This window comes from Platichthys flesus, chromosome 13, assembly GCF_949316205.1.
Source record: "Platichthys flesus chromosome 13, fPlaFle2.1, whole genome shotgun sequence".
NCBI lineage: Eukaryota > Metazoa > Chordata > Actinopteri > Pleuronectiformes > Pleuronectidae > Platichthys > Platichthys flesus.
The window spans coordinates 9,694,606-9,717,060 of NC_084957.1; the positions used below are offsets into that span (position 1 = coordinate 9,694,606).

General features: G+C 41.8%; 1 protein-coding gene across 2 annotated transcripts; it reads right to left on the bottom strand.

Moving 5' to 3' along the window:
- Positions 1 to 1,554: 1,554 nt before the first annotated feature.
- si:ch211-39i22.1 (uncharacterized) lies at positions 1,555 to 21,129 on the bottom strand. Of its 2 annotated transcripts, none has more exons than XM_062403078.1 (11): positions 20,554 to 21,129; positions 14,923 to 15,008; positions 14,026 to 14,341; positions 13,593 to 13,699; positions 12,829 to 12,991; positions 11,821 to 11,847; positions 8,383 to 8,406; positions 7,933 to 7,953; positions 5,802 to 5,918; positions 4,584 to 4,643; positions 1,555 to 4,483 (listed from the first exon to the last, which is right to left on the bottom strand). In XM_062403078.1, the coding sequence occupies exons 1-11, from the start codon at positions 20,615 to 20,617 to the stop codon at positions 4,455 to 4,457; spliced, it is 1,014 nt and encodes a 337-aa protein (XP_062259062.1). In that variant the 5' UTR covers positions 20,618 to 21,129; the 3' UTR covers positions 1,555 to 4,454. The 2 variants fall into 2 exon arrangements, with proteins under 2 accessions (XP_062259062.1, XP_062259061.1); XM_062403077.1 differs by having other exon boundaries at positions 11,821 to 11,850.
- Positions 21,130 to 22,455: the final 1,326 nt, after the last annotated feature.

The following is a 22,455-nucleotide window of genomic DNA, read 5'->3' on the forward strand; positions in this document are numbered from 1 at the left end:
GTGAGGAAACAATAATCATCACAATATGATTAAAAGAAAAGTTGATTGTGTATCGATTTATGTGAAATGTAGTTTTACTCATTATTTTTTTTACTTATTTATTACCTTTATGGGTTTTTTATGTCACCATTTTCAGCTGCTATAACATTGAAAAGTTCCTTATAGTGGGACCAATACAGGCTAATCTTATTTTATCTTATTATATAAATAAATCCTAAATCCCATATCTATTGATATAATTCCTAGATCAACCTCAGATTTGTAAAATGTTTTGTTGTTAATCAAATGTTTATTTCTCTGCAAATAAAGAGGAGTTTAAAATGACAACTTACAATCTGTCAATAATGTGACATTTATTGCGATAGTTATGAAAATTTCCTCGTATGAAAACATTGAATGATTTAGCTTTTCTGGTGTCACCAGGGACTTCAGGAAATGATTTACATCAGATCTTCCTTATATTTAATTGCTCATTAATGACGTCCAAACCACTGATTCACATTGTGTTTGTTCTGGTACTCTTTGAAGCCATGCGATACATACAGAGGGCTTCGTGAGAACCTTAACCACAGACGAGTAGTCCCTCATATCAGACTATTTCGATCAGACATGACAAAACTCATTGAGAAGAAAGGAAAGGACTTGACCCGCCAGAAGAAAAAAAAACAAGCAGGTTCACATATTTTACTTCTGAGAGCCTCGGTTGGACTGTCACCATAAATCATCCGAAAATCTCCAAGCTGTGTAGTTTGCTGCTTTAAATACTTCACATATCAAGCTTTTCAGTTCAAGTCTCATGATGCCTGTTTGTGGTTTGATTCTCCCAGAGCTTTATTAACATTCCAACGCCCCACAGGTGTTGAGTTCGATGAAAGGAATGTCACGTGGAAAAGACAAAACGGTATTTTTTCGGTCAACGAAACTAGAGCGCATTCCGCCAAGGCCCAACAGTCACCTTGTAATACCAAATTAAAATGTACTATAGATCCATATTTGTTTTTGGATAAATTGCAAATTGCACAAAAATAAATAAATATCAGTCCACACCCAACATGTCATACCCCAACCCTCCACAAAGTATCATGAATATCGGTGGAGTTGTTTCTGTTGTAAGAGGAGCGCCGCCTGCGAGCCAGTTCAGGCAGCCAACCCTATCTGCGCTACTCCAATCATGTGACATACATCACTCTCCACCACCATCTATAATACACACCCTCCTTATTTGGCTGTCTATTTAAGCAGAGAAATGATAAGTAGGGGGTTTGTAGTAGTATTTGCTGATCATTCCAGTCATATCTATGTAATTATATCGTGAGAAGGAACGAAGTTGGAGCCTAGACGCCAACAAAAGTTTGTTCTAATGTTGCATTAGCATTTGAACGTGAGTTGTCTGACTGAACCAACAAACACACATGCAATCATAACTTCCTTGGTGGAGTTAACTACACAGAGATTATATATGTTTATATTAGCTATCGTGACAGAGTTGAATCAGTGAAATAAATCATTGAAGTTCTGTTTGTGATATTATACTATAAAAGACACACACACCGGTTGTTGGCAAGGGAATAACACACCAACTCCCACGTTTAATTGACTCCTCAAACATTATTTACACAATTCCAGAAGACCAACACAAGTGCCAGATGACGAAAAAAAAAGAAGAAAGTTCCTACACAGGATCAAAAACACAGAATATTTTAAATAAAAAGTCTAACACTAGTTTAAATCAAAAAAAGAATAGAATTGTCTAAATGTGTTGGATGAATCAAGATGTATACAGGATAGGAAAGTGCTTCTCCCGTAGAGATTGCTATTAAAATAACCTGCAAAACATCTCTGCTTGTCTCTCTCTGATGACGACGCCGCCGTTGTTCTTTGTTGGCCTCTCTGCGATATTCAAGAGGTTGGGGTTTGTAAGGCCGGACCGGTCAGGGCCATGATTGATGCCCTAGCATTACTTGATGGAAGTGCACTTCAGGACCCAATAGCTTGAAGATTCCCTTGGTTTACATTCTGGTTTGGACATGTTTGTGTTTACAAGGAATCGGGCTGCATTGGAATGTAGATTGGACCCAGTTCTTATTGTCTCCTCATCGGGTTTCTGACCGTGCATGCACTGTAGGGTGTCGCAGGCCGATCATGCTGATTCCTATTTGACCCAATGGAGGAGGCGAGAACTGCGTAAAAAAGGAGAATCCTCTGTTCTGAAGGCATCAGCGGCTATTTCTGAAAGCTTGTACTATTATTCAGCGGGTGTTTTTGTGCGTTATCACTCCGCGCCAACGTGGCAGGTGTCGTAAGAGACTTCGTCCACACTCGACTCGATCCCCTTGTTCAGTGTGTCGAGAGAAACTCCATCCATCACAGATTAAGGGACGAGGAGGCGATTCAAAGCCGAACTTTGACCCGCCTCCCGGTCTGCAGCTCATACAGTAGAATGAATCGATATGTGACATCACAGACTTAATATTTCTCGGCTTGAGGCAAGGCTGTTAAGCAACAGCCTCTGTCCTGTATTGCAGCTAATATGAAGCTTGACAAGTTACGCACTTTACATGAACTGCGGCGCTACGCGACCTCTATGACCCTGTGTTTAAAGGGAGCAGAGCAAGTACAAAAAACTGCAAGGCAACGAAAAGACATTCAGAAGTTTGTAGTTTTGTGCTACAGCTGGAAAAAGAAAAACTGTTCTGGCGTCTTTTTTTTTTTTTTTAACACAGCGCTTCTTCGGCATTTCACAATAATAATCACAAAATACCACAGTAAGCATGTTGACTAAAGATTATCTGTGTCAGCTCGGAGGCACCACTGCTAAATATTGAATTTCTATAAAAATCACAGGTGGATGGTGTATGTGATGTGGAGTTATGAATGATAAAAAAACACCGGAACAGCATCTGGCTTGCTCGAATAAAGAGACACACAGAGAGGAAAATTAACGGAGGCTTTTAAACAGTGTGGAAGGCAGCGTCAGTCAAAAAAAGCACTGGGTATATAAAATAACTAACTGGCCCACTGCGATCAGATATGCATCTGGTATAATAATGTACAATAATGGAACAGTTTCACGTGCACGAGCTGTCCAAAGTGTCATTTTACATTCCTCAATTATATTTCTGATACATTCATTACTGTTTTAATTCCACGTCTCTTCTGTGTGTCTGTCAATTGCTCAAGTCAGGCTGTGTCAGTGAAAGGCACTATAGAGAAGAAACTACTGCATCACAACTAGATTAACACAGACTACATCAGGACAAATGTGTAAATACGTTACTACATGACCTGTTTCTGAACTTGTTCATGTCAGGTGAACATTCATCCGTTGTCCAGAAACAGGGTCAGACATCACTTCAACTTTCCTTGGTGAATTTAGAAATCATCATCTTCTCTAAGGGTAAATAAGTTTAGATTTGTTTGTTTTTAGCGAGTCATTAGCAATGTAATCGAAATATCTGTTTTAAATTACTCGAACAGACTTGAGGAGAAGTGACAGTGACCCAACAGGATTTAAGACTAAGCCCCTTCACCGATCAAAAGACACACAAACAAACACACATACAGTGACATCAGCAGCCCTCTTCACACCGATCGGACCATTTCAGAGCATCCCCAGAATCCTAGGGTCGATACAGGCCTTTTTTAACTGGAGACATTTGGACTTGTTCATCAGGAAACCCTGGGCCTCTGCTACTCCTACAAGTCCGATTGTCTGCAGTGAAAAAGGCCTTCGCTATCGTTCCTCGCCAAAATCCAGGGAATGCAGTGGCAGTTATAGAAGCCCCCCTGATTACGATTTACGCTGCAGATAATGGTATGGGTAGAAAATGAAAGATGTGATTTACGTATATCTGTGGATTCTCAAAATCATACGGGCGGCTCAAATAGGAACAGGAAATAAATATTCCCACTGGTAAGAATTCAGTATAAAGTTTAAACAACCACAACATCAAAATCTGTCACTGGTTTATATTCAGACAGAGTTACTAGAACTAGATGGTAGCCATACAAGTAACAATAAGAAAAGGTAGTTCTACGAGTTAGCCATCAAATGGTCATACTTTATCTGAGATTTTATCTCTTTCATGGCCCCTCTGGAAACAAAATAAGTTTTTGGATTTGGTTTAAAGTAGAAAATTTTACCGATCATTTCAATAAATTCCTAAGTTGTAACAATCACAAAACCCCTAAGGTTCACATAGAAGATCTTTACTTGCTTTTTGTTTTTTTTCTTCTAACGCCTTTAACCCCACATATATGCGCGCACACACACACACCCACACATACACACACACATTATAAATCAGACAGAAACAGACACACACAGACACACTCACAGCCCTACTCTGGGCCTCACAGTAACACAGCTCCACAGCGGATAGAGCCTAACAGTGAGATTGCCACTTTGTCGACTATAGTTGGTCCAGACAGTCAGCCGTGTGTTGGTCGCCGGTCTAGGAGGAGTTCAGCAGGTTGCTAAGGACTGCACAGGGAGGGAAAACACAGCGGAAAGGTCAAAGCATTTCAAAGTAATGTCATGTATTTTATGTGTGTTTGTGTTTGTGTGTGTGTTTGTGTCGTACCCTGCGGATCTGAGTTGGCCTCGGCTGTGTCGACTTTGCGGCCTGCCTCTGGATCAGCTTCTAAACGCAGAGATTAAAGAGAGAGTCAGACGCAAAACCCCAGACAGGCGATTTGTCGGCGCCGACAAGGCATCACACGTCACTATGAATTCCATAATCACGTAGCTAATTAACTGCTTTTTCTACTCATTAACATAGATCACTTTATATTGTTGCCTCTGGCAAATGTGACACAGAGGGATTTATCGCTCCTCTATAATTGTGAAACTATACAGCACCACTGACCATAAATTAAGCATGACAGGAGCCCCCAGAGGGAGCTTCTGAGGATGTTAATATTTCTCAGCTCTAATTGCTTATTATCACCACCTCGGAAATTTGATGCATTTCCTTTTTTTTTTCAGCGTAAACGTTTCAAACTGTTCATATGTGTGCCGTCAGGACCTCCCACTTATTGTCAGAGGAGCAGCTCCGGGCTGCACATGCTGATGACATTACAGTCCTTATACTCTCTGGACTTGATCTGACGGAGAATAATTCCATCCCATTAAAAACCGTCTCAGAAATCCACAGAGGAATAAGATAAATGGAATTCTGAAAGTGATCTTAATTCGCATTTAGATAGCTGATTAATACCAGCTTTTAATGTACATTATCTACTCACAGTGTGGAAGTCTGAAACTGACATTTGCCCTCTTTCACTGAAAACCTGACTTGCCTGTTGTTGGTGTTGACTGTAAATGGAAACTTTGCTGAACTGTCTGTATTACTGTGCAGGTGAACACTTACTGACAACAGTCTGTAGCGCTGAGTCTGCCCGGTTTCTATGACACTCTTATTACCATGTTATTATTACTATAGACTATACTTCTGCTTTTTAGACTTTTTCAAACACACGACAAACAACGACATCGACCTCACCTTCGAGCTTGGCTGAAGAAATGAGTTAGAGTCGTGATTAAAGGCTGTGATCCTGCTATGATCCAAGTCAAGCATATACACCTGTCTCCTGCATGATTGAGTCTTTAAGCATCTGACACTGTGATGCAGGTTGACGTGAGTTGAGTAAATGACGGTGTAAGTTTAAGTTGTGTCCATAGTTCACTGTACAAGAGACTGAAGGAATCTCTTGTGTCTAGTCAAATATCAAGCCTTGTGTTAGGCATTGGGCTATTTAAGATTTACTCTGGTTCACTCAGTAATCAGCATGATAATTACCCTGTCTATTGCTGAAGCACAGTTTCTTCTTCTTGTAGGTGATGAATCCGACGACTGATCCCACGGCAGCCGCAGCGAGTCCACACAGGATGCCTGCTAAGGAGCCGGAGCTGGCTTCTGTCGGAAACAAGAACAGCAAAGAAAACCTGATATTTAGGAGCTGAAAATATCTCATCAACGTATAGAGTATCAGATGAGAATCCCAGAATGAATCTGAACACATTAGTTCGAGGATGTTTCATGATACAGCTGTGGCTGCACCGAGCTGAATGACTCTCAGTGTAGCACCTGCGTATGGAGACAGTAATGTGCAGTGTCGCCACGGGATGCCATTTTGAAATAATGAAAGGCAATTTAGCACTGAAGCTCAATGACATGTGTGCATGCCTCTGTGACTGTGTGTGAGAGAGAGAGAGGGAGAGAGACAGAGAGATGTAACACCGTGTTCCAGCATCATTCAGATCCCTTTTCACTCATCTAGCCCACAGTTTAGACGACCAAAAGAAAGCATTCACAGTGACAGCTTGAAACTCTCTGCACCTGTAGCCCAGTTACTATGACAGCAATGATCTGAATAGTTTCCTGTCTTTCATAGTCTATCGAAGGCAAAGGAAACAAACACAGCAAACACAGAAAGACCTATAGTGCCAAGACCATCATCAAATTAATCACCTAAGTGCATTCAAAATGAGGCAGGTAAAATTACAGGATAATTACTTACAAAATAGCTTAGTTTGTAAGTAGTTTACATTTTTTGCGTAAACAGATTAAATTAAGCCCAAAATAACCTATGTATAAGTCTCTCTTCTTACTGATAACAAGGTTTAACTCATGAAAAAGCAGATGTAAGGAAGCATCTACATTAAGTGTACATGTATATGCACAGTGTTCAATGTTTAATGCATTACCAGGTAATTTTGGGTATAATTTGTATTAAAATGAATATTGGCTATACTAGTACAAGGGAGTACAATAACAAATAATAGACTAAAGTATAAAGTATAGAGGGCATTGCAAGTTAAAGTAAAACCGCAACAGCCTTCGTGCAATTTAGGATTTAAAATAGGATTTTAAAATGTTTTGATGGACAATATGTTCTAAACATGCCTCACACTGGCTTCAGTCAACACAGGGTAAAGTAATAATAGTAATAATGGCAGGATGTGCTGTAGTAACAGTTGGGGTAGAGATGGGATAATGGTGTGTAATTGGTGAGTCAGTGTCAGTGAGTCAGTCGTTGAAGTAGAAAGAGTACAGCAATATCGTGGTAAAGGTAAAGGTGAGAAAAAAAAGGGAGTGGAAACCGGAGCTGAACACGCGTGACTCAGTGACTCAGTGACTCAGTGAAATTAGGTCAAATTTAAATGGAAGAATGTGATGCGTCAGTAAGCGGAGGTAGGGCAGGGGGTGCAGACATGGACGTGTGTGAACATGTATGTGCACATATGCTGAACACACAGAACCGTGACATCAGATTGTGTAGTATAAGAAAAAGGCTGAATGAACATTGATACAAATACAGAGACATATGGTATGTAGTAGAGAATGCACTATGGAAAAAAATTACGGGAATCAGATAGATAGATAGATGGATGGATGGATGGATAGAGAGATAGATAGATAGATAGATGGATAGAGAGATAGATAGAGAGATAGATGGATGGATAGAGATAGCTAGATAGATAGATGGATAGAGATATAGATAGAGAGATAGATGGATGGATAAATAGATAGATAGATAGATAGACAGACAGATAGAAAATATGTCTGTGTTTGTGTGTTTAATAAAGTTATAAGAATTAACTATAGGTCTTGAAAAAAGTGACCATTTCAAGTTTCAGCTCCGGTGACCTAAGCCTTTAAGCCACTGACTTAAACTCTGTCACTTAAAAGTCCCATTCTGTCGTCTTTGCCTCAACTTGTCATTCATGAAATTATGCTAAGTGGAAAAGAAGAAGCTTTTGAAATGTCATGCAGCAAAAGCACACCTGCCCGGGGCTCAGTGCACTTTGCATAACATGAGACAATGGGGGAATGCTTATAGTGCAAGTCTGTGTTGGTTTTGGTCATGGGGTGGGGGGTGGGGAATGGACGTGTGTTCAGAAAAAAAGGGAGAGGAACGATAACTCACCTGCAGCATGTGGCTTGTCTGCTGTTTGGGAGAGAGAACACAAGATACAATTAGCGACGTGAAAGTGAACCAGTTACAGACTGGTTAACGTCATAAATGATGGTCAATGGCTGAACCACTCTAGTTACATATTAAATGGGACACAAGGGACCGTTTATTTAAACAGGAACAAACGAGTACCTGTTTTTCTATTGAATCTAATTTTCAGTTGGACAATCAGGAAGAAGTAACTTCCAGTGCGGAAGAGAGAACTCATTAAATGTGTTCTGAATATTATTTACAATATCTGTTGTCACGTATTTTTTTTTAAATTTTGCATTCCAGTAATATCCTGATAGCAAAATAAGCTCTTCTCTATCAGATGTGGGTGTTTGGAAATGAAGACGCAATGATGTCATTCCTTTGTTAATATTCATATCTGCACCAAGACCACAAAATAAAGTCTCTTACCATCTTCTTGGGCAGCAACAGGTGCTGAAGAGAGAAAGAAAGGGAGTGAAGTGATTAAAGTCAGAGCGCAGTGAAAATGAGGTTATCACATAAATCATCTAAAGCGCCGTGACACAGATTGCAGAGAAGAAGAGGAGGGGAGCGAAATTATTCTCTTCATTGTAGTCGATGCCTCAGAGGCATTAAGAGGTCTAGAGTTTCTGTCCTAACCAGTCTGGAAAGACAAACACACACACAACCACACAAACACACACATACACATTAACTGAGTCTTATCTGTACACACAGAGAAATCCTTTCACAACATCAGAGATTGGATATCTGATGAAGAGGCACACCCTCGGTGTCTCTGATCTTCGATTCGATCCATATGCAAACGACCCTGTTATCTCCCCCCTGTTCTGCCTGTCTGTATTCGCCCGTGACATCCCAGCAACCCTCTACCTGCTTCAACTTGACAAAGCCACTAATAACAGAGGACTAAAGAAGAGCGCCTTTCACCAGATTATAATCATTACACCGGTCGGGTTGAATCAGCTTTGAGTTTGGGGATGAAGTGAAGTGAACGCTCATGTTCCCGCATTATCGTCAAACTGCCTCCCAGCTATAGTGACTCAACTTTCGTAACCCCAGGAGATAAAACAAGTCTCTTGTCATGGGAACGGAGCGCTATTAATACACATTGGCATTCCTAAAGTGTAGAGATCCAGCTGAATGCATCACAACAGAAAGTCTCTGTGGTGTCAAGTGCTTCAAACTGCCCGGTAAACGTCATTACTTTCTTGTTCTGATACCAGGCGGCAGCCAGAACGCCGGGTGTTTGATGTTTGATGGGCAGCCTCAGGATTTGATGATTCATGAAGGGGGCGGAAATGTTCTTTTTAATAAAACCTGATGCCAGTTTCAAAATGAGCTGCTGTGAATAGAGCAGGAGACATGTCTAAACCTTTCCTGTATGAGGGTGTTAGTTAAATAATGAGGATTCAGTGGGATTTTTGAACAATATCGATGGGACTGGAGTCGTGTGTTTGAATAACCCACTACAAGAAGGTTATGTTTTTCATTAGCGCTTGTTTGTTAGCGAGATTACGTCAAAACTAAAAGGACGGATATCCACGGAACTTGGCAGGATGCAGTAGGTGTCAGGGAAGAAACCATTACATTGTGGAGCCGATCCAGGATGTATTTTCTTTAACGTTGTGAGATAGGATGTTATTTTTCATTTTCCCCAAACAATCCAAGGATATTGTTCATGGATGTTGATGGAAAAGACAAATTTAGGGATCTGATATCTATGAAAGTTTACAATTTGATTGAAGTCAAGGGGACTGTTGGGTCTGTTGTTAATTTCTTGAAAATATCTGGGAAGTAAATGATAGTAAGGGAAACAAATGCACAGTAGAACATCCTCTATGTTGCTAGTCAACCAAAATGGAACTATCTCTTCACAGGTTCCTGAATGTATTAATACATTCCTCCCCAAAGGTTCTTGTGTTTATCCTTATAGACTAGGGACATTTTATTTTACTGGTAACAATTAAGACAGTTCGTGGTTACTAACTGGATTCTCCTGCATGTAGCCTGAGCATCCTCTGATCCAATATCCAATATTAACCCTAATACAGATATTATCTTTACAGATGTTATCTTTTAGCAGTCCCACCCAAGAGGGAATATCTTCCAGATGTTCACCAACAAGACGTAGTTTCGCGAACACGCTGCGCTGAGCCCTGTTAAACGACCCGACGATAACAATCAACCGTCCGAGGAGCTGTCGTCTGCAGGGACTCTGAAACCCCTCCAGCTCCAGGGGTGTGATGGGGATCCTGTGAACTAGTGTTGACATAGATTAAAGGATATTGTCTGTCAGGAACGATGCTTCAACCTGACCCTATAATAACCGAGGGGGGAAAACCCCAAGTGACTTATACAACATGTGTCAGTCAGTGCACAGAGCAGTTGGAGGCTGGGCAGGGCGAATTTAATTTACTGCAGGCGTGACGATCCCGAGACTGATATGGATGGTGAAGTGCAAGAAGAAGTGTGTTCATATTGTGAGGAACAAGGTTTCACAGCTGAGGGCGTCGTCTGTCACATTCTCCAGTGTGGATTTCTCTCTAATGTCCACCCTGTCGTCTTTTATCCATCCCTGGCTTTTCCATTAACCTCCATTCACACACTCTCCTCTCCATCATTTCCCTTTGATTATCTTTTATCCCCCCCCCCTCCCCCTCTCTGCAATCTTCTCCTCAGAATAGAGAAGATGACCTTTCTTCATCCTCTTCTCTCTCTTTGTCCACACCATCAGAGATCGTTCCTCAGCCTATGAAACCCTCCAGAGCCGGCACTTCTTGCACAGTCAATAGCACGCCCCTACTCTTAGGTGCTAGCAACACTAAAAAGCTAGTTACCAGCGTTTGACATAACAATTTTAAAGGAAGACAGACAGAAAGACTTTGGAGAGGAAATGCTGAAATAATATCAGCATAACTTTAGGATTGAAAAGAGCAAGAATTCAGCTTTAAGGGAAGGGAGTCGATGGAGGATAATAAAAACACAGATGAGGTCAAACAGCTGAGTAGGAGGACCTTTGAAATGTGATAAAAATCAAACTGAGGTAATGTGTGAGGTTTCCCTGCCCGACCCATACCATGCACATTTTAGGAGGTACACATTCAATGGGTTAAAGTCCAACCTCATAACCTTCCCAAGTGATTTGTATTCTGCGTAAGTAAAGCACATCTGTTTGCCATCAGTTTGTCCAGAAAACAGGGAGGCGCAGTCTTATCGTTCAGAACAACTCATTAAAAAACGCCATGTTTCTTTTCAATGGATGATGAGAAAACTTTTTTGCCAATAATAATTTCATTGATGTTCTGGAAGACAAATGAAGCGTGGACATGTGATATGGTTTGCAATGCCGGATTCAGAGATACACTTCGGGCGAGAGGAAGTCCTTGTTCAAATGGTTTGATTGTCAGATGGTTGCTCAGGGGCAGGGGCAGGCTGGCGTAGCAGAATCAGAGTTTGAGGAAAACAGGTAGAAGAAGTCAGTCTACCTCACACACAATCTCTCCACGCACTCCCCACACAGAGCCTCCTCTCTTACCATTTCTAGAACATGTTTAAAATGCTGCTATGAAGACATTAACGTTTATAAGCGTGACTTCCACAGGCCGGCTTCTTCTTTGTCCTGGATTCGCCGTTACTGTAGTAACTGAAATCAACCGGTTTTCATTATGCTGCCCTGAAGTGCTCTTGCAAGATGAAAAGAACATCTGACTCATACTTTTTAAGCAATAATGGTTGTTTGTTTGGCTGAAGCAGGACTTGGCTTCTGAAAGGTTTAGGATTATATAATGTGGTTGAGAGAGAGGGAGAGAGAGAGAGAGAGAGGCAGGAATACAAAATAAAAGATCATAGCTGATGATAACGTACCTGCTTTCGCTTTAGTTGCCTCATTATCTGCTGGTAAACACAAAGAACAGGATCACGTTTGGATGTAAAAATCCACTTAGCGATATGAATAATCAACAGCAGCTCATCCATGGAACACTAATCTGATGCTTTCTTCTGTCTATAATAAAATTAAATCAGAAAACTCAGAAAATGTCTGAACGTTTATAATGTACATTTACTGTACATTATATAATATATGTATAAAGGCTGATTTGCCGGTCAATCAGTCATCATGGGCACAAACAGTTTTCTGCCAACTGCTAACATCTTCACCTGTTCATATACATTAGCATCTAAAACATGCCTGACTTTTACCATAGAGATCTCTGCATTATTGAGAAATTCAAGAATGTGGATGAATGCCCTTTCGCAATGTAAAGAAAGTAAAAAAGACAAATCCTAGGACCCGCCCCCTCAATCGTATCTGCTGTAAAGGTTAATGGTTTCCTCCTCGGGCTGATACCCCACCCTCCCACCAATTTGCAGTACAAACGGCTCAGCAGTTTTTGTGTAATCCTACTGACAGACATATGCAAACAAAGCCTCCTATAGGTGGAGGTAATTTGGAGATTTATCGCAACTGTTGCTATTGTGACACAACTACACAGATATTAACATGAGGCAGAACATGTTTCAGAAACAAGTCTGTACAGTTCCCCCCATGTAAAGGACACACATGCTGAGGAGGTGAGCTCATCTACAGAATACGTGTGTTCATGCCTTAGTACAAATGGTATGCCGCTACACATACTGTATATAGTCAGCTGATAGAGCTGTATTGGCTTATACATAGAGTGGTTTCTGTTACCACATCCTCCACGGTTGAATCTACACCTCATTTCTATAGCCGTACCTAATAAATGGCACCAGTAAACACACTGAGAAGTAGCCCACTCTGCCCTACCCACATTGCCAGGGCCCTATTCTGTCCCGCTTTAATTCAGAAGATGTGACATTGAGAGAAGCATGTGAATTTCTTCTTCTCACCTGAAGGGAGAACGGCCCTGACTGCTGGTATGACCGCTGGCAAAATCTTTTCCTCAACAATGGGAACATCTGGTTTTGAATCGGCGGCCGGATCAGTTGGTAGTTCCTGATTATCTTCTGCATCTACGTCTGTTGCTGGTGTGGCTTCATCAACGTGTCCACTCTAATGGAAATACATGATATAGTATACACTGTAAAAAATAAATTTTAAAAGTCTGGCAGCAAAGGTTGCAAAACCACTTACTAATACATACATTCAGCAATATTATGTGTATCTTTTGTATTGTTTATATAGAATTCAATGTGATTTAACATTTAAGACTATAAGGCAGAGGAATTATAAATCTATAATTTTCCAATATATTAATTCATAGATTACAACTTTTATCTGTAATTCTTTGAAATTGATACGATTTTTGCAGTCAATTTAGATTTTTTTTTTTAAACAGTTAAATAATACAACAAAGTCCTGTGAATTTGTTTCTCAACATGTATTATCATGAGGAAATTATAGGAAGGCTTCTCAATAGCATAGCAGCTCCTGTCTGACACCTACGTTCAGTTATCATGTATCATGTGTCCCTAACATCACCTTCTAACATCTACTGGTAGTTGGCGACCTAAATTGTGCAGAAGACCTTCAAACGTACAAGGGATATTCAACATCTCGGCCTATATTCTAAACATATTTGAGATGTTACAGTTAGTTTGAGTACAACATAATTGTCAGTAGGTTTAAATAAGATGTTTAATAAGCTACTGACCTCCACCGGAGCAGCTGTCGTATCAGAGCCTTCAGTGGATTCCTCCTCTTCGTCCGTTGTTGGTGCCTCAGCCTCTGGAACCTTGACCTCTGGATCAGCTTCTGGCTCTGGACAGGAGATGGAACCAGGTATTAGATCCCTGATATGTGTTAATATCATCCGTTTACACAAAGTGTTGTCGCATGGTTGGTTTTACTGCAAGTACTTCTGCTCATAACATCACATGTTAACAAGTCAAATGGAAGGAAAATGTGTCACCTGAATTTCAAGGGACAAATGCATTAAAGAACTATTATATCTTCTCAGTGAAAGATTTGTTTATTCACTGTGGCTGTGCTAAGACTGTGGAAGTGAGGCAATTTCAAAGTTTATATATTTGTGCCAACAACCATGTTTTTCTCAGTTTCATTTTTGTTAAACTCCTGTTGATTACCTTGTGTTGTTGCAGCTGCCTCAGCCTCTGCGTCTGTTGCTGCAGTTGCCTCTTCTACCTCATCTCCAGCTGAAGGAGCTGCCTCTTCAGCATCCTCGGCTGCAGGAGCTGCAGGAGCTGCCGCTTCTGTGTCCTCCGCTGCAGGAGCTGCTGGTTCAGCGTCCTCAGCTGCATCAGCTGCAGGAGTTGCTGCTTCTGTCTCCTCCGCTGCAGGAGCTGCTGGTTCAGTGTCCTCAGTGGCAGGAGCTGCAGGTTCCTCAGCTCCAGCTTCAGGCTCAGCATCAGACTCAGGGGCGCTCGCCGATGTTGGTATTACCTGTATTCAGCGCAAGATTAGCATCTCTTGAAATTACATTAAATTTTGCAATATGATATAAGCCAGTTAAACCACATTTCCACAGATGATGCAGCTGTCAGGGGGTTGGAGGTGTTTGGAAGAAGACACAGAGCTGCCGTTACATTTCAAGCCCGTAAACTGACACCACATAAAACCTTCTTTAACGAGCCAAGAACTAACATGAGTCACAGAGTTTTCAGCCAGCTAATATGTGTCATGTTATCAAAAGACCATCCTCAGCATATAGGATTAGATTTTTTCTCCAGATCTCAGGGAGTTTAACCAGATGATAAGCACCTGTAGGGACACACTAAATACTTCAGGTGGTCCAAAGCTGCACAGCGGTTTAGGGGGAGCTGCCGCTAACTTTTCTCAACTGGCCAAAACCCTCTAGCAGCGCTCTTGGCTATGCAATGATTGACGAGAGGACTAGGGCTTAACAAAACCAAGTTTACCATCCATGTTAAAAAGAATAACATTAACATTATGCTTTTGGTTACAAAGTTGTTACAAAATGTATTTTCAAACAGTTAAGTTGTGCAGATATTCCTTGTCCTCACCTCTGCTGCTGCTTCCTCAGGTTCCGCGTTGACTTCAGGCACTGCTGCAGCATCGGAGGCCGGGATCTCAGGAGCTGCTTCCTCCTCTGTTGGGGGCAGAGAAACGGAACAATGAAAAACATAAAATAAACAAATGCACGCATCCAGCGAAGCACTGACACCTGAGAAATATCCATTTCCAAAGAGCGGAGAGAAAAATAAAGAGCTGCCATGGCAACACAAAATCCAAGGGGAGTTCCTCACATGCTCCTCAAACTTGGCAACATTCTTGAAATTGATTATATTGACCAGTTTGTGTCGTCTGCTCTTTATACACTACTCGACTCTTTAAGTTCAAGTATCATACTGTGAATCGCACCTAAATGAGACACAATAAAACCTAAAGACCGGTTGTGATTAGTTTTTACCGGGGGTTATTTAAAACCCCGTGTCTTAATCCATCTGCTGCCATTTAAAATCATTTGTCTAAATGGTCGTCAAGCTGTGGTGCATTTAATACATTTCATTAGACACACACACACACACAGTGAGCCACGCCCCGGCCTGATTGGTGCCTGATGTCAACGCTCCAGCTGCAATTTGGACGACTTCGATTACGTCTGACCCGGCCTCAACATCATATGAGCTCTCGACCTCAGCGCCGGAGTCGCAACTAGGTACTAATGAGAAAATACAACGAGCACATCTTTGTCATTCTGTGTGCGAGGTGGGAACGGCGCGTGTGTGTGTTTGAGCCGGTGCTGTGACATTCCCCGGCCGAACGCGAGAAGCTGAGGCAGCAAACTGGGCTTTCAGCAGCGCCCTGATGCTGGTTCACCGGGGCAGGGCCTTTTTTTTCCAAATGTAAATACCAACTCTTAACTTCAGAGATTCAGCCTTCTGACTCTGAGATGGCTCGAAAAAAGTGGGAGAGAAACCCACGAGTAGGCAGGAAAGATTAAAGAAAGAACACATCAGAAAATAATGAGAGTGATCAGGACTTCTTCAATGTGCTCACTTAAAGTCTACAAGACATCATCTTTGTTGTTTTGGCTGCTGTTCACTGCCAATTCCCATCCCATTTGCCAAGTGAGATTGCATCAGAGTCAGTGAAGCTGAGACAGAAACGGTTTGAACACATCTCGAGCACCTCTATTATCGGGCTGGGGCGGGCGGTGCAGGTGACACAAACAAACACACACATTCATGTACCAGGGGGAAAATCCATAGGAAGCACACATGTAAGTACAGCTTAACACACCCTACATGCAGACACTCCTCTACGGACCTATAGAACAAAAATAAGGGCTCGTTTTTTCACCCTCTCGCTCCGTGTTTTTAAAGCGAGTGTCACTGCAGCACCTTAGCGTCCAAGATAAACCTAATGAATCTGTGCCCTCTGTGATTTACTTCAAGTTCAAAGAGACTAATGAGCAGGACTTCATGTGTGACTTTGTGTGCAGGGTGTTTCCACTGTCTTTACGACCTCCTTGGAAATCTCTGTCTGGATCAAAGATGTACCGTGGCACGCCAGTCAGGGGCAATGAGCTGGAAATAAGTGTAGACGCCAGCTGATGTGTCTTGTCAGTGGACTGCAAACTTATGATAAGACGCAAAAAGTTAAACAACAAACTGCACAAACTGTGAAAAAGTGGCAGTTAACCTTTGTGGCTTTGTCAGACTCTTGTGTGTGCGGTGCGTGTCTGGGTCACGCCTATATGTCTTTACTGGCAGTCAATGTGGAAATGAGTGGGCATGTTCCTTGCATGTCATTGTGCTTCCATGCACATGTTTGTGCGAGGTATGCAGCTCTCGTGTAACCTGTGTGTGTGTGTGTGTGAGTGTGTGTGTGGGGGGAGGGGGGGGGGGGGCGTGTGAGAGATACTGCCCCCATAGAAACTCTTGCTTTGAGTTGCCACTCCATAGGACATTCTGTTCCCATCTATCAGTTTGCCACTTCCTTCTCTAACAACCTCCGCTACAGAACATACAACCCCCCCCCACCCTCCCCCAAACACACACACACACACACACACACATGCAAGGCAAAAATGAAAATATCAGAAAACAACTTCTCCTTTCAGCCCAAACTTATTTGTGTTGAAACACACACACACACGTACACACAAGTTAACTTGATGTGCGCACAACTTCAGTTTCGCTCTCACACTCTGACTAAGTGGTGTCCTGTTTTGCGTTAGCGCGGCAGTGAAACAACTGGTTGCACATCAAAACGTCTCCCTCCTCTGCCCTCCTCCCCCTTTCCTCTCCTTCTTGTCTTAAAAATCTCCCTCCTATCTTTCCTCTCTCTCTCTCTCTCTCTCTCTCTCTCTCTTTTTCTACCCAAACTCAATCTGTTTCTCTGCCACTGCTTTCCCTTGAGGCTAATGAGTCATCCGTGCGCCTTTGACATGGCTGCACGCAATTGCATGGGACCGTACAGCATGTGCAGTGTTAAACTGGAAGAAAAAAACGAAAAAAGAAAGGCTCTCAGAGGAAAGACTCTTGACTCAATCCAGTTTTTACATGTGGGAAGCTAAATACTGTTAGTCACACTGTGTTCTTTTAAAGAAGGGCCCACATGGTTTGAAAGATAGATAATCAGACATCTTTATATCCTTAATATGTCCTCTGACACAGAGACGTGTTGTGACTGTACCCAGGACATGAAAGTTACTATTCAACTAAAGGAAAAGTACGCTAATTTGTATTCTCAGCGTCTGGATGTAGCTTTGTATTTAGCACACAGACATCACAGTGGTATAAATCTGAGACTGAATGAGCACTTTTCCTGCCAAGCTTTTTCCTTTTCCAAGTTCTAAGACCTGAACATGGACTCATGGAGCTTAATGTTACATCTAACACCACGTGATGAGCGGCTATTAACAAAATGGAAACATCTTTGTTGTGTAATTGGATCTATATATGAAAAAACAGAGGGGAAAAGTTGCACTTTATGTTTGCTTCTTATTGGATGTAATGCAGACATCAAGAGAGTCGCTTCATTCTGTAAGAGGAAAAGTTTCTGTGATTGGAAACAATCCGATTTTCTTTTCCTGAAACATTGAAAAACTCCTGAAACAGACATCAACAAAATCCTTCTACTTTTCTTCGTCTTCCACCAAACGAGATTGGGACATCACTTGGAAAAGTTGACGAACTTTGGCACCAGCTTTTCCAACGGCTGCATGTATGAGCAGGATTAAGGAAAGGGCCAATATAAAAAAAAAAACTGCTTTGGAAAAAAAGTGATTTGCAATTCAAATGAAAGACACATCCATCTGAGCATTTACGACAAACTGTGCTTTATATGAATCGTTCATATTTTTTGTGTTAAATGAGCAGCATCAAGTTAAATTGTGTTGGTGAGCTTCAGCAGCCAGTACAGCACGAGGAATGCACTTAACGTGTTAAGTACAGTATATCATGTTCCGTGCTTTTTAAGCAAGTGCTGGGGCATTGTCTGATGCTGGTGCCACTGAGTCACATCACAGTCATGTGACGGCTCTGTTTCTCATGGCACCTGATATCACCTCGACATTAGCCCGATAATTCAAAACTGAAATGTATTCCATCGTTCTAATAATATTTTAGGAAAATGGAAAATAAGTGAACTCCATGCCCCTGTGGTTGTGTAATACACAGTACACGTTACATAAATTGGAGTCTGGGGGCAAGGACCTTCATTTTCTGGCTCTTTCTGGCTCCTGTAGGATTGTGTGAGATCGCTTAGTGTGTGTGTGTGTGTATGTTTGTGTGCTCGAATGACTAGTAATGCATGTACATGCATGTATGTGTGTAACCAATAACCAAGCCATGCCCCGTAATAGTACACCAGAAACTGCCCGCGCATGTGTGTCAGGTGGGAATCACCACCTCCACAAGTCATTGTTCTGTCAGGTATGGGCCTTTTGTGTTTGTGGGACAGAAAGTGCTGTGTTTACACCAACCATGCACACCTTCAAACTGCCCCCATGGGAGCAGAGGGAGAAGGTGTGTCTGTGTGTGTGTGTGTGTGTGTGTGTGTGTGTGTGTCTGTGTGTGTGTGGGCTTCACTTATGCCTCAAAAGTGGTAGTTTAATGTGTAAACACAGACATGTCTGCACACATATATTGTACACATACACCTGGAACACACACACACATGAACTTCCTATAACTGTATGTACAGACTCACATTGAAGCACCCTTACACTCCCACATGTTCTGTACATTGAAGTTATAGACCACACCCACCCACTCTCTCTCCCTCTCTCTCCCTCTCTCTCTCACACACACAAACAGATGCTGAGAGCCCTGGGGGAGAGGAAGGCGCTGATACTAGTTGAGTTGCTGGGTGTTGTCTGCAGCTAGAGCTGGATCTAGTTACTGGGATACTCCCTATGTTTTACTTCTATAACTTACACACACTGAACATGATGTGTGTGCAACTGACCTAACAACCCTATCTTTTTCAATGTGACTAACGTGTATGTGTGTTTCTCACAAACACATACACACACACACTTGCAAGTGAGCAAACACACCCACTGAGATTTGTTTTGCCTCAGCACTGGGTTAACAGTTGGTGTAGAGTTAGGCAATTAGAGAAAAGTGAGGGAAAGAGAGTGTGTGAAAGAAAAAGAAAGGGAACCTGTATGTGTGTGAGTGTGTGTGTGCTTGTGCACGTGTATTTCCTGCCTTTGTCTTGCAATAAAAAGTGAACCGGTAGAGTGAGATCTGTTTTCAGGCGCACCAACGTTCAACAGATTATTTGTTTGCATAATATGTTTGATGAGGAGGGCCTGCTGTTACACTACCTCTTTCAGTCCTTTCTTCTTTCGATATCTGCCTCTCTCTCTCTCCTGTCAATCTCAATTCAATATTTCTCTTTTTACCTTCTTCAGGCATCTCCGCTATAGTTTCCTCTCATTTTCTTTCCCCCCAGTGTGCGTGTTTGTCTCAGACTTCAGATTTTATTGGAAGGGGGCTTTGGAGAATATGAAATCATTGCATTAGCCCTGGGGAAGGGCAGGGGCCCAAGGACCAGCTGAAGACGAAGAGGAAGAGGAGGGAGCGTAAAATGCACAATGAGAGATCGAGAGATGCAAAATGAAGATGGGAGATTTTTAAAAGGATCAAATTGAAATGAGGACAAAAGAGGGATGAGGGGAAAAGAACGAGGAAGAGAATCATTTATCCAAGCACAATGGGTCCACCACACCCATGTGGGCCAACACTCGTGTCCAGAAAGATGTGACCGAATTACATGGCACATCTATTTCACTGAGAAATGTCTGAGGTGCAGAGTCAGAGACAGTCACAGCGGGGAGCGGATCTTTATTATTCATTCATTCAGAGCCTATTATCACAAGCAGGATACAAGTAAAGGTGAATTGGACTGACATGCCAACAGGGAGCCAGACAGAAAGAAAAAAAAGAAGACTGGCATTTCCCCACACGCGCCAACGGGCATTAATGGCTGAGTAATGAGGGGAGATAATGAGAGGATGAGGAGAGAAAGGTTGAGACACGGAGGAATACTGAAGTAGAAACGAGGACGAAGATGACCAACACAGAGAGATGCAGACAGGCAGACAGACGGACACAAAGACAGGCAGGCAGACATTCAGCTCAAAGGCTGGGTGGAGATAATTGGAGACATATCTGTACCTTGTGCCTTGGCGCTTGTGGCCAGCAGGCTTCCTAACAGCAGAATCCACAGGTATGACATCATGGGAACACGGTGTTCTGGCTGCAAATGAACCGGGGTTCGCTCTGGCTTTCCACGGCCTTTGAGGAGGACAAGTCGCCGGCTCCGGGTGGTTTCAGGTGGGATGTGGAGGGCGTGTGCGGGTCGGTGTGCTGCTGCCGGTGCGTCGCCGCGCGTCTCAGGAATCAGACCGGTGGCGTTTCCAAGGTGCTCAGATGCTGTGCTCGGTGCGCGCGGCCGCGGATCTGTCGCTCTCTCCTTTTGTCTGAATTGGAGGAGCGAAGGTCCAGTCTTTATTAAGGGGGGCGGGTCCTCTCCAAAATAAAGGCAGGCGTGCAGACACCGGGGCTGGGTACGGTGCTGCTGGGGCACCGATTAGCCCACTAATGGTGATTTTTGCTTTTCCATGACTAACATTGTGGACTAATTGCAGACTTGTCGTTACCAACCCAGCTCTGCGCGTAAAAACATAATTATCCCAAACTCATTTTAAACACCAAGCAGAGGTGAGTTGAGCGAGAGAGATGTGTATGTGTATGCAGCCTATTGGTTTAACTTAATAAACAGCAGTCTCGTTTATTTTAATATCTGATCCAGCACTAATAAAAACGTACTTTTACAGACTTTTATTTGTTTCACTCCTTTTACTTATGTATAATTTTCATTCGCCAATACTTTAAATGATGTTATTTGTTGTTTTAGTTTTATACAACTAGACTTGTTGTCCCCCGATCTTAGATTGTCTACAACATAATAAGGTGTTTAAGTCCAGATTTAGCATGATATCATTTGTTGAACAACAACTTTTATTGTTTATGGATTTTAGATCATTTGATTTCTTCGTTTTTCAATGATATTGTAATGATTTGCTTCTTGTCTTTTGAGTTTAGTTTTCTTTCCTTCTAGTCGTCTTTGTAACAACTGTTTTTAAAGGTGCTATATAAATAAAGATATAATAATAACAATTATTAATAAGATTGTAAATGCCAAGGCTGGATTTCCCTGCATATAACCTACCTACCATCCCCCCTTATAGACTTTTCAACATCCTCATACTATAAGCATCCATATGTCTGTAACATTTCCTTATAAAGTTATAAATTGCTGTGATTTATGGAGTCTATACAATGTCCTTGCAGTCTAATAAGCCTATAATTTACTTTATTAAAATATCAAGTTTCTTTAGAGCACACTGAATAGCTGGTTTCTGCTTGTAATAGTAGATTAATGTTAGGTTTCTATTTAAGAAAACCACCCATGACATCATGCAAACCAACCACAAGGTGGATCTGAAAAATACGTTTTTTTCTTTCCCATCCTCCGACTTCTGTCTTCACTTTAACCCACAGTCAAGCCGGTTCTGTGGAACATGGAAATGGTTTTGCTGGTATGAGTCAGCAGATGGCGCCATTTGTTAATTTATAAACTCAGAATTTGTGTTTTAATCTATGTAAATTGCACAGGGAGTTCAAATCCATGTATTTACCAAAGGTTAAAGGCTTTGTTTGACACTTCTGAGCTGCGATGGACAAATACTAAGAAGCAACTTTACCATGAGACTATTTGCTCCCTTTGTTTCAAACATTATTATTTTCACGCTGTATCTTATTCTTTTCTTACATTATAATGATCATTAGCTACACAATGACAATGGTGGAGGGATATACAGGTAAATTCATTCAAATCCTTTACTTTAAACAGATCACACTGGTAACCTAATTACTTTTCCAAATACTTATTTTGAATAGCTTGTTATTTTTTCCTACCATGGCTGAAACCACATTACTGGGGCAAACGTCATAGCCCACATTAGAAGATCCATTATTACTTCCCTCTAACAGCAGACAAAGGTAATTTAGCAC